The following is a 13,383-nucleotide window of genomic DNA, read 5'->3' as shown; positions in this document are numbered from 1 at the left end:
GCTCATGTGACCCAGTTTTGAACTTGACCTAGATATTATCAAGATAAAAATTCTGACCAATTTTCATGAAGATCCATTGAAAAATATGGTTTCTCGAGAGGTCACAAGGTTTTTCTATTATTTGACCGATTGACCTAGTTTTTGAAGGTACGTGACCCTGTTTTGAACTTTATCTAGATATCATCAAGGTGAAAATTCAGATGAATTTTCATGAAGATCCATTGAAAAATATGGCCTCTAGAGAGGTCAAAAGATTTTAATAATTTTAGACCTACAGACCTAGTTTTTGACCGCAGTTGACCCAGTTTCAAACTTGACCTAGATATCATCAAGATGAACAATCAGACCAACTTTCATACAGATCCCATGAAAAGTATGGCCTCTAGAGAGGTCACAAGTTTTTTTTTAATTATTTGACCTACTGACCTAGTTTTGTAAGGCACGTGACCCAGTTTCGAACCTGACCTAGATATCATCAAGGTGAACATTCTGACCAATTTTTATGGAGATCCATTCACAAGTATGGCCTCTAGAGAGGTCACAAGGTTTTTCTATTTTTAGACCTACTGACCTAGTTTTTGACCGCACATGACCCTGTTTCGAACTTGACCTAGATATCATCAAGATGAATATTCAGACCAATTTTCATACAGATCCCATGAAAAATATGGCCTCTAGAGAGGTCACAAGGTTTTTTCTATTATTTGACCTACTGACCTAGTTTTTGGCCGCACGTGACCCACTTTCGGACTTGACCTAGAGATCATCAAGATGAACATTCAGACCAACTTTCATACAGATTCCATGAAAATTATGGCCTCTAGAGAGGTCACAAGGTTTTTTCTATTATTTGACCTACTGACCTAGTTTTTGATGGCACGTGACCCACTTTCAAACTTGATCTAGATATCATCAAGATGAACATTCTGACCAATTTTCATGAAGATCTCATGAAATATATGGCCTCTAGAGAGGTCACAAGGTTTTTCTATTTTTAGACCTACTGACCTAGTTTTTGACCGCACGTGACCCAGTTTCGAACTTGACCTAGATATCATCAAGATGAACATTCAGACCAACTTTCATACAGATCCCATGAAAAATATGGCCTTTAGAGAGGTCACAAGGTTTTTCTATTATTTGACCTACTGACCTAGTTTTATAAGGCACGTGACCCAGTTTCAAACTTGACCTAGATATCATCAAGGTGAACGTTCTGACCAATTTTTATGAAGATCTTGTGAAATATATGGCCTCTAGAGAGGTCACAAGGTTTTTCTATTGTTAGACCTACTGACCTAGTTTTTGATGGCACGTAACCCAGTTTCGAACTTGATCTAGATATCATCAAGATGAACATTCTGACCAATTTTCATGAAGATCTTGTGAAATATATGGCCTCTAGAGAGGTCACAAGGTTTTTCTATTTTTAGACCTACTGACCTAGTTTTTGAAGGCACGTGACCCAGTTTCGAACTTGACCTAGATATCATCAAGATGAACATTCTGACCAACTTTCATAAAGATCCCATGAAAAATGTGACCTCTAGAGTGGTCACAAGCAAAAGTTTACGGACGGACGGACGCACGCACGCACGGTGGACACCGCGCGATCAAAAAAGCTCACCTTGTCACTTTGTGACAGGTGAGCTAAAAACATCTAATTTTACCTTACAAACTAAAAAATCAACATGGGCTGTTCTAAAACACATATGCCTCCTATGATGGGTTATCCCATTTTCAGTCCAGTGATCACTATGACCTTGACCTTTGACCTACTAACCCCAAAGACAACAGGGGTCATCAACTTCAAAAGCCCAATCATGTTATCAAGTTAGAAGATACTGGGTCAAATCGTTTTCAAGTTATTGAATGGGAACTTTTTTTCAAAGTTAACATTCCTGTGACCTTGACCTTTGATTTACTGACTCATAAAACAATAGAGGTCTCTTACCTCTATAAGCCTAATCAAGCTATTAAGTTTGAAAGTTCTTCATGCAGTGATTCTCAAGTTACTTTGCAGAAACAATATTCAATGTTTAGGTCCCTGTGACCTTGACTTATTGACCCCAAAATCTCAAAAGGGTCATCTACTACGTTAGCTAAATTATAATATCAAGTTCGAAGGTTCTGGGTCAAGCAGTTCTCAAATTGTTTTCAAGGTTCAGGCATTTCTTGAGGCATGACAGCTAAGGTCAGAGTAAATCATCCTTCAAAGTAGGATAGCTAAAGTTCAGAGTCAATCATACTTCAAGGTAAGATAACTAAAGGTCAGAATCAATCATACTTCAAGGTAAGATAGCTAAAGGTGAGAGTCAATCATACTTCAAGGTAAGATAGCTAAAGGTGAGAGTCAATCATACTTCAAGGTAAGATAGCTAAAGGTCAGAGTCAATCATACTTCAAGGTAAGATAGCTAAAGGTGAGAGTCAATCATACTTCAAGGTAAGATAGCTAAAGATCAGAGTCAATCACACTTCAAGGTAAGATAGCTAAAGGTCAGAGTCAATCATACATCAAGGTAAGATAGCTAAAGGTCAGATTCAATCACACTTCAAGGTAAGATAGCTAAATGTCAGAGCCAATCATACTTCAAGGTAAGATAGCTAAAGGTCAGAGCCAATCATACTTCATGGTATGATAGCTAAAGGTCAGAGCCAATCATACTTCAAGGAAAGATAGCTAAAGGTCAGAGTCAATCATACTTCAAGGTAAGATAACTAAAGGTCAGAGTCAATCATACTTCAAGGTATGATAGCTAAATGTCAGAGTCAATCATACATCAAGGTAAGATAGCTAAAGGTCAGAGTCAATCATACTTCAAGGTAAGATAGCTGGAGGTCAGAGTCAATCATACTTCAAGGTCAGATAGCTAAATGTCAAAGTCAATCATACTTCATGGTAAGATAGCTAAAGGTCAAAGTCAATCATACTTCATGGTAAGATAGCTAAATGTCAAAGTCAATCATACTTCATGGTAAGATAACTAAAGGTCAGAGTCAATCATACTTCAAGGTAAGATAGCTAAATGTCAGAGTCAATCATCCTCCAAGATATGATAGCTAAAGGTCAGTCAATTATACTTCATGGTATGACAGCTAAAGGTCAATGCAATCTACAGTAAATGGCCATCTGAAACTTGCTTCTACAAACAGATGAAACCCATTAAATATTTGTTTTATTTACAGTGGGGCATGAGAAGCCAGAATGCTCACTTACAATCCCTATAATGAAATGGTGCAATATTTTAAACACTAATTGCATCTGTAAACAAGCAAATGAAGACTGGAGAACAGTAATTGTACTGCCAGACTGCTTTATTGCAATTATTTCCAACTCAAAAACTTCCTATTAGAGCTGATGCCAACAGCAACATCCAGAAAAAAACAACAGAAAAATCAATAATTGTTTTATTCTATTGAACTGAATATCTTAGTTCTGGCAGTTTACAATTATGACAAATTATTTACAATCTTGTACACTGAATTAACTTTGTAAACACTTGTGGCATAACTGCTATAGTTTTTTTTCCTCTAAAAATGCATTGTTTTCAAATATAAACAATTTTGTGGCCTGTAGACTTATCCGCTCTAAGTACTCTCATAAAATTCATGAAAGAAGTTATATTTTTAAACATACATTTATATCTTAATTTAATTTTGTGTCATTTGCTGACTAAAAGAAACTATCAAAGAAAACACTCTACAATGTATTAAGTTTGATGTTCCTGGTCTGTGATTACAGATCAGACATTGATACATTATCCCTCTCCCAGCCCTCCACACAATTTCAAGCCAGACAATTTTAACAGCTACAGATGTTGCTCAGCTAATTTGTTCAAGCTACAAATTTTATTAAATTTCAAGTATCACCAGCTGTATCATGACTGAATAGGTTTTGATGTTTCATCTCTAACTGACAACTCTATGGGCCAAAAACTAATACATGTACTTTCATTTTCTCTTACCAGTATTTCTTCTGAAGCTAAGTAAAAACTGTATGACCCAGTGTAATCTGACAAAATTAAAGCATCTCCTTTTTTTTAACAAAACAAACCTGAAACTTTCAAAGTATACATTTACATTGTATATTAATACTGTGTCATTTGATAACCATTGGTACATGTATATTAACATATTTTCCTAGCAACACTTATACTAGGAACATTAAAAAGGTTCCAACACCAAGAACTCAGTGAAATTGTAATCCTGATAGTACTGGAAAAGAGACACAGTGATTTCTTTCAATATGGATAAAAATATGTGGTTTTGACAGCTACGTGTACTCATTTCATATGTCAACAGAGCTCTGTCACAGAATCATATCTTTTGTAGGATCTATTTAAAATATTCAAAATTAATAATTTTAATACATGCAGATGATGAAGTTCAAAAAAGTTACTTTCAATTCAATATATACTACAATATCTGGAAGAAATTTTCGAGGTCAACAAAACTTTTATAACAGTTACTGTGATCTGTAACTTTATGTGTGCTACTAAATACACTGTGAAAGAAGTTTTTGTTCAAAGGAAATAAATCTTTTAAATCTTTTGATTTTAAGTTGCAAATATTTATTTTCTTCATGAATTATGTTTACTCTTTTTAACTGCAGATATGAATAAATTATAGTGTCTAGACATCCACTGACTGGATACCAAGCCTGCATTCAAGCAGGCCAAGACTGCTGTAACCGGATGCCTACCCTGGACTCTAGCTTCTTTTTAGGAATCAAGTTTTCAATTTGTTTATAAATATATACATAGTGTAATGAAATAATTCATTTAGCATATTTAGTTTCCTTAAAATAGCTTAAAATAGCAATATTTACCAAAAACCAAAACCTTAATCTTGATAGTTCAAAATTATTTCAATGTAAGAAAAATTCAATATTATATATTTATAATGGCAAAAAGTTTAAAATTTAGAAATAAGTGCTTAAACATTTCAAATGAATAAATATATATTAAATGATTTATGAGACAAAAGAAAATCACAAAGTACTGAGAACTATGCAGTCTCAATTTCAATACATGTTGCAGATTTGTGCGATAAATCATTACTAAATTAGTCATATGTAACAGTGATTCTCACAAGTGACAGTCGTATTCTTCAATGATTTATCACAAGCAATTGCTGCATTTATTGGAAATATGAAAGCAAATATCTCCATTTAGTGTAATTGCCATATAAACCACTGGGATGCAATAAAGAGCATTTTGCATTTGATTTTTAACATATTTTACATTTAATATTAGGTTTTATAGCTATATATAGCTAATTTGTGACATTTCTGGGACCTGTTCAAAGGAAACATTCATGTACTCAGTAACAATACTATACTGCTTTCAATGTACATGAAGATCCGATAATCAGAAATAGGTAGAACGTAACCTTTTTTGTACTGCCAATTTTTTGCTAATACATACTATAGCAAGTACTCCTGTCCATAACACTGTAAAAGCGTGATGTGACAGTAACGATGGATGGATATAATACAGTCAAATTTTATTTAAAGCTGGTGCATATATAGACAGTAGTCAAAATAATTTGACATTTAGTTGTTTTGTATTTCTGACAGGCTAATCTAAACACCAAAAGTTTGAAGGACCAAAATAATGGAGGATAAATACACAGTACACGGTCATGTAAAGTTCTTAGCTTTACTGCTTGCGCATAATACTGTGTAGAAGCAGTCAACGTTAATCGTGTACAATATATACATGACGGTTTAAATCACCAGAAAATTCATAATTTTAGAAATTATTTGACAATTTTTACATAAATCAATGAGATTATCAGGAATTGAATCCCCTTTTTATTTGAATTTATGGCTCATAATTGGCAATTTAACATAATTATAGCATGTAAAAAGTCGATGATTGACAGTTTGACAAATAGCAACTGAAACCTCAACTTAGCTCAAGATCCCAGTAAACACCTGACGTTGTACCGACGTTGGTTAGACGTTGGATTTTGGTCGCGACGTCGGCGACCTGAATCCAACGTCTAACCAACGTCATATCCACGACGTCTAATAGACGTCAGACTTAGACGTCTAGAAGACGTTGGAATTAGGTTGGATAGAAAGTCTGATAAATGTTTTTAGTTATAAAACTAACTGGTATAATTTTGCTAGTATAGTTTAAAGATATTTACTTGTTTTCATAAAGGCCTGGGCATGCGCTTATTAATAATAGTTCATTCTCACAACAAATATTATATTAATTATGTTACAATATCGCATGAGATTGTCTATTTTCGGAGACGGATTTTTTCACGAACTTTAAACTGTTCAAGATAAAAATGCATTCTATACACATGTATAAATTATTCTAAATTCACATAGATCTTCTCTTCTACACATGTTGTCTATTAGTTACACATTCGCGAGATAAGCCTGCATCGGTTTACACAATCTTCCTGTAATTTGATATTTATTGGGATAAGATAGAGCAAGTTTATAAATACTTTACACAAAGGGAAGAATCCGCAACGTGAGTAACAGATTTTTAAACATTATACTTATTTTAAAAGTTATACTGATTTATATTCCGTATTTTTTTTAAAAAAAATTACTTATTTTTGTTTGTTACTTTAAACAGCAATTTCATTTTAATTACATTTTACGAAGTTATAGAATAATTTTTTCATTGAATTTCAAATATTACATATTTGTTTGGCACGTATTAATTATGCTCTTAGTAATAGCACTAGTATATTTGTATATGTTAAATAATGAAACTGTCAAATTTTATACATTTCAGGTGGAAATGTTGGCGGAGTTGAAGAATCATACAAAAATGACGAAACTTGAAAGTTTCAATTACTGCATTACTTTTTGGACCTACTGTATTAGACTTACGTCACCATAATATGAAATAAAGATGATAAAATACATGTGTTGATTACTTGTTTGATTGCAAATTACGTTGAAAATTTGGTCAGATTTTGGTTGAAAAGTGGTTAGATTTAGGTTGGAAAATGGTCGGATTGCGACGTCTAGCCAACGTCAGGATCCGACGTCTAAACGGTTTGCAAATCCAACCACAATCCAACGTTAATCCGACGTCGGGGTCCGACGTCTATACGACGTCTAACCGACGTCAAATGCCTACTGGGATTCTGCACTCCATATGAGCACTTCATCATTGAGTTAACTGCTGTGTTAACTACACAAACTGTCATCTCCAATCTTCTTATCAGATATTTCATGATCTGCTAAGTGTTTCACTTTTTTGACATTCATCAATAAAATCAAATTTATCCCCGTGGCGACCCCCTCAAAAATAATTTAAAGAGCTAATACCTCTTGCTCAGATTCGTCTTTAAAACACAAACAAGCTGCTCTTCGACGATATCCGTCCTCGTCATACGTTCTGACCGAATTAATTTTCTCTTTCACCATATCAAAGCCACTCTAGAACTGGCTTTTATAAAGTTCTTAACGTTTATTTCTGCAGCATGATTCTCGTGAAATTTTATGAAAATCTTGGTTACCAGACGTTGTTTATATTGACAATAAAGCGTTTTATTGACTATGATTTCGCATCAAGTAACGGTTAGCTGCCACCAATTATTTTCCAAGGCGAAAAAAAATGGAATCACTATGCAGATGGGTGGTGGGAAAGAAACATGGGTCAAAAGAATCGTTTGAAGCATCGAAACACCGAACCACTCAAATACCATTTAAAACATTTAAAACAACTGTTCTGTATGAGTGTTTTTTGTTCTGGTCAAGTGAAAAAGTATATCAAATTAGCTAAACTTTATATAATATTCTTTTACATGTTTTAGGTGGCTTTATTTATTTCTTTAATGAACAATTCTGAAAAAAAATGATATTTCAAATGTGGAGATAGTTTCATTTTTGGTAATGGCAAAGGGTCCGGTAAGACCACGTGAACTCACAATTCTAAGTATTTAATGTGGACGTTTGATTGACCATAAAAAACGATTACCCAAAGAATTGCATACCGAAAAGCAAGTAATAACAGTTGTATATCAAAAGTGTTAATTCAGTCAATGCTGGTCAATGCTTTTGCTTATTAGAAATTTTCGGCGTTAATTCGGTTATAGCTATCCGATGCTTTCCAGTGATTCTATGCACCACTGTTTCGATAAAAGATTTTGAAAGCACGGGTTTTTTCATCAGACTACATTGATACTGTTGCATAACACTTTCAAGAATTGTGGACAGGAGTGCATGCCGTGCAATTAGTGACTACTTCTTCTTCTTTCAAGTAGCGTCATGCCTCAAACTAAACAATTTCGAAGTGTGTGTTTATGCATGGGTCGATCAGTGCAGTGCAATTAATATTCCGAGGTGTACAATTAAAACGGCAAGAAGTCTCGTGTATTTAGTATTTATACAATGATAGCATGCAGCCCACAAGATACAAGATACAAGAAACTTTATTTTACGTCGGATATGAAATTAACAAATAACATTAGCTTAAAGCTATTTCCCGACAAACGTATGATATAGTAATAACAAAAATAAAATGAAAAAATAAAACAGCTGTAAAGAGAAAGCAGTCATAAAAGAACAAGGGAAGTAACTCTGTAACAGTACATAAACATTACTGACCTTGTTACTCCCCTTAAAAGCTAAATTAAAGCATACATGCTGAAAAGAGGGATACTAAATCAAGCAAAAAAAAAAATTAGTTAATTACAAATAAGTAGATGACATTATGGGTATTGTGGCAAGTGTAAAAACAAAAACCCTATCTAAGTAAATGTCCCAAAAAACTACCGAAAGAAAGTTGTAGATTTGGGAAAAGGGCCTGGAGAGGTCATTCACTCCACCACACCCATATCTGTCATCTACCCTAGGAGAAAAGAAGCACACAAGTTAAAACATAAAAACAAAACAGACAACTTACAGTACATATTTACATAAAATTAACTAACTAAGACATACTAAGAGAGGAGCACATATTTAATAATAGGCTTTTTAAGCACATGCAGATTATTACTAGGAAAAACTAAGCTAAATCTGTACCATGCAACTAAGAAAACAAAAAAAAAAAAATGAGGCATGAAGAGTATTATACAGAAGAAAGAAAAAAGAGAAAAAGTAAAACCTGTGGGAAAGCTGCTGATCTTGACCTAGGCCTAAAAACTGCCATAAAAGTAACTAAATAAAAAACTGATTAGCAAAACTAACACAAAAGTGTGACAGATAAGATGAGATTAAGAACAGATATCTCCTCAAATCAGATTTGCGAAGAACTGATCAGCAACTTTCTCGCAGAGAGTCATGTTTACATAAAATGTGATAACAGCAGCATTTTTTAAAACAAAAGCATGATAGAGAAAAAGCAAACAAAAAACAAGCAAGCAAAACAAAGCAAGCAGGACAACAGCACATACAATAAGCAAACATACAGCATACACTCACTGACACATGGCACATTTACATTTGGGGCCAGTCCAGGTGCGGACCAGTCTGACAAAGTCTTTGTACCTATCTATGGTTCTCATGTCATTTGGCAGACTGTTCCACACCCTGACGGCCTCAAACCTAAATGAGTTTCTTCCATACCTTGTTGTCCTTACTTGTGGCACTTCTAGAACATTTTCATACCTGAAATCATAATTAGAAGATTTTAATTTTACAATATTTTGCAGATATTCAGGCGAAAGATGGTGTATACATTTAAAAGTTTCGATGGCAATGGTTCGTAGTCTGTTTAGATGTAATGTTGTTAAATTTACTTTGTTTAATAGAGTTTCATATGAAGAAGTAAAGTCATTATAGACAATCTTAAGAGCTCTAAATTGTATTTTTTCAAGTTTTTCAGTGTTGGTTTTTGAACAAAAGTGCCAGATTAGAGGACAGTAATTAAAATTTGATCTAATAAAAGATTTAAAAATAATTAGTCTTGTATTTTCATTGAGAAATTTGCTCAGTCTCTGTAATACGTTAAGTTGTTTGGCGGCCTTTCTACAGAGATTGGTAACCTGGGAGTCAAAATTTAGCTGAAAATCAAGATTGACTCCTAGTAGTTTAACCTCGTCTTCACATATTTTTTCATTTTGACCTATGTTGAAGGATTTGACTGCTTTATTAGTTTTGTTTCCTATGCAAATGGACTGGAATTTTTCTGGATTAGCTTGCATTTGGTTTATATCGAACCAATCAATAAGGATTTGACTTTCAGATTCTAGAGTTTCTTTGAATACATCTAGATCCGTGTGTTGGAAAGAAAGGGTATTGTCATCTGCATAACTGTAAAGAGTTGACCTATGTACGAAATAGAATATATCATTTAAGAATATATTGAAGACCAAAGGCCCGAGGATTGATCCTTGAGGGACACCTTTAAGTATTTCATGCCATTCACTAGTAATTTTACCGAGTTTAACCCTTTGAGACCTATGTGAAAGGTAGTTTAGCATGAGTTTGCAGGCTTTCTCTGATAAACCATATGCCTCAAGTTTGAGGACTATAAGATTATGTGGTAAGCAGTCAAAGGCTTTGGATAAATCCATTAGTATGGCGCCTATATATTGATTTTCATCAAGGGATTTTTTCCAGTCTTCAACTAATTTTAACAACGTTGTTTGGCAGCCATAGGATGACCTAAAAGCAGATAGATATGGATGGAAAATATTTTCAAAAAAGTCAGTTAATTGATCACTCATGATTCTTTCATATATTTTGGACATGGTGGGTAAGATGCTTACTGGCCTGTAATTTTTTTCAATGAAGGGATCATCTTTTTTATAAATGGGTCTAACCTGGGCTTGTTTAAGTTTGGATGGGAATTGACCTTTATCTATCATAGCGTTTGCTATTTCCTTAATTGGGTTTACAAGGCTGCTTTGACCTGCTTTTATGATTTTAGGTGGTATGGTATCCACACCCGTGGCCTTCTTACAGTCGAGTTTCTTGATGCAATTTCTCACTTTATTTTCTGTTATATGATTAAAATTAAAGTGCTCATTCTTACAATTGTTTAAGATGGCCTTGATACTAGGGTGTTCTTTATCTACCGGGGTTTTGTTATTTATCCCTATGTTTTGTGCAATATTTATGTAAAAAGAATTTAATTTTTCTGATACTATATTTTGATCTGATATTAAAGTGTTATTTTCCTGATTTTTAAGAATAATTGGATTATCGGACTTATTTGTAGACTTTTGAGATAGGAAGGGTTTGATGGTTGGCCAGAAATCTTTTGATTTTGGTCCGCCATCGCACCTTTCCTTAAAATAGACTGATATGGATTCTCTTTTAAGTTTTGTTTTTAGATTTCTTAGGCGGGTGTATTCTTGCCAGTTAAGATTGGATCTATTCTTTGTATATGTATTTTTGGCATTTCTAGTTTTATATATAATTTTACGATATTTTGAGTTCATGTAGGGTGGGGGGTTTCGTCTAGGTATTTTTTCTTTTAGGGGGGCATGTTCAAGCCCAGACTTGAAACCATCATTGACTGTAGTTTAAATACAACAGATGGAGTAGGAAGTGCGTTCCATAGCTTATTGGTACTCTGCAAAAAAATGCTTTATTTATCAGAGTTCTGGTTTGTGGAATGAGGTATTCATGATGTGGCCCCTCACTAGACGGATGTTGGGCTTGCAGATTTTATTGACCAAGTAAGTCACAACTGGTACTGCAATAAGACGATGAAGTATATGCGGTACAATGTGATGATTTTTAGCATTTTGACAATGCTGTAACAATTCCCATTGCAATTTATTGAGAATAAATGCAGCAATGCTAGTTGGTCTTGCAGATCTCTTTTGTACTTGTTCCACAGAAAAGAGATTTTCAAATTGTTTAGCCACTTATTAGTTTATCATTTTAGGTTACACACTACCTTTGGAGTGATTTCATTAAGTTATTCATTTAGGTGACAGATATAAGGGAGATTTGCTAGCCCGCCCGCTTAGTTTAATAGGAAGAGCGCAGATCTACGGATCTCAAGGTCGTGAGTTCGAACCATGGGCGATGCGTATGTTGATAAATTTGATTTGACGATTTGATTAAAGATATTTTGTCTGAAATCATTCGTCTTCCACCTCTGATTCATGTGGAGAAGTTGGCAGTTATTTGCGGAGAACAGGTTTGTACTGGTTCAGAATCCAGGAACACTGGTTAGGTTAACTGCCCGCGTTACATAACTGAAATACTGTTAAAAAAACCCAAAACAAACAAACAGAAGCAGTTTTACTTGTTTACAAATTAGGTCATAAATCACTTATTGATTTTCTAAGTAGTTAAATTATTGCTTTCAATTCCCTGTCTCGGTTACTACAAAATTAAATTTCATTAGAATGTCTGAAAATGATCTTCAAGCTGTATATTAAAAGATAACTGGAACACATGAGTCATTGAGGAGTGCGTGTGGATAATAATGTTACATGTTTTATTGTCAAAAATAGATTAAATGAATGTCTTAGCGATGTTTCTGTGGGTGCTGTCATAATTTGTATAACTACTCCAGCAATTGGGAGCAATAACCAATTAGCATTTGAAGCCGCCTTCTTCTTGAGAGACTGCACTTTTCTTGAGGGTTTGTCTATATGAAATAAAACAAGCAAATTCGATGAATTGGTATCCCCCGGGGTTTGTGGTGAGGAATGGCAAAAGAATATATCCGGCAAAAAGTTAAGGATTTTACTAAGAAGCAAATAATAAGTCAAAATCAATTTAACATAAAAACGAATGTTTAAAGTGTACATAATAAATCATTTAAGTTTCAAAGTTCTAGGTCAAATATATTACAGTCATGAAGCAGAAATTGCTATATTTATAGTACTCTATATAGTTGACACTAGAAATTCTAAGGGCCATAACTCTAGTGTAACTTGGGCAATCTGACTGAAACTTGACGGGCCGCATAACCTTATAGTGGTGAACATGTATATGAAGTTTTATTTAAATATTCCCAACCACTTCTTAGATATGGCTCTGGACGGATGGACAACGCCAAAACTATATCCCTCCGACTTCGTCAAAAGAAATAAAATAGAAAGATCAAGACTATTGCCAAGCAATAAAAGTCTTCTTTCGGAAGGGGAGTTTATCATAAACAGATTTTATATTGAAATTAAATTGAAAGACCTTCATATTCTCAAAATAATTTCCTGCCTATAAACCAGATTTTATAAATACATATTTTTATCGAATGGACTAAATAAATAATGTGCATATTCAACATAATTTATAACATTCTATCTATGTTTCAGATTTCAGGAGAAAAAAAATTATTGTAATTTTAGATTTAATACAGAATCAACCATTTGTGGCAGACGAACGGACAAATATATTGACATACGGAGAAAACAAATAAAATCTGTTGCAGTAAAAAGATCATATGGAAACAAAAATGCAACAAGCAGAATAATAGCAGACACGGTTTGGTTG

At 33.9% G+C, this 13,383-nt stretch overlaps 1 protein-coding gene across 1 annotated transcript in view; it reads right to left on the bottom strand.

The window, feature by feature from the left end:
• Positions 1 to 7,505, bottom strand: part of LOC123523948 (diphosphoinositol polyphosphate phosphohydrolase 1-like) — a 32,803-nt gene extending 25,298 nt beyond the window's left edge. Inside the window, exon 1 of the mRNA XM_045301744.2 lies at positions 7,309 to 7,505. Coding sequence (XP_045157679.2) covers positions 7,309 to 7,407 — 99 coding nt within the window. The 5' untranslated portion in view covers positions 7,408 to 7,505. The remainder of the gene's footprint in view (positions 1 to 7,308) is intronic.
• Between the last annotated feature and the right edge of the window lie 5,878 nt (positions 7,506 to 13,383).

The sequence above is a fragment of the Mercenaria mercenaria genome, chromosome 3 (genome assembly GCF_021730395.1).
Source record: "Mercenaria mercenaria strain notata chromosome 3, MADL_Memer_1, whole genome shotgun sequence".
NCBI classification, from domain to species: domain Eukaryota; kingdom Metazoa; phylum Mollusca; class Bivalvia; order Venerida; family Veneridae; genus Mercenaria; species Mercenaria mercenaria.
The sequence above is the reverse complement of the archived record's forward strand: the minus strand, read 5'-3'. Positions and strand labels throughout refer to the sequence as shown.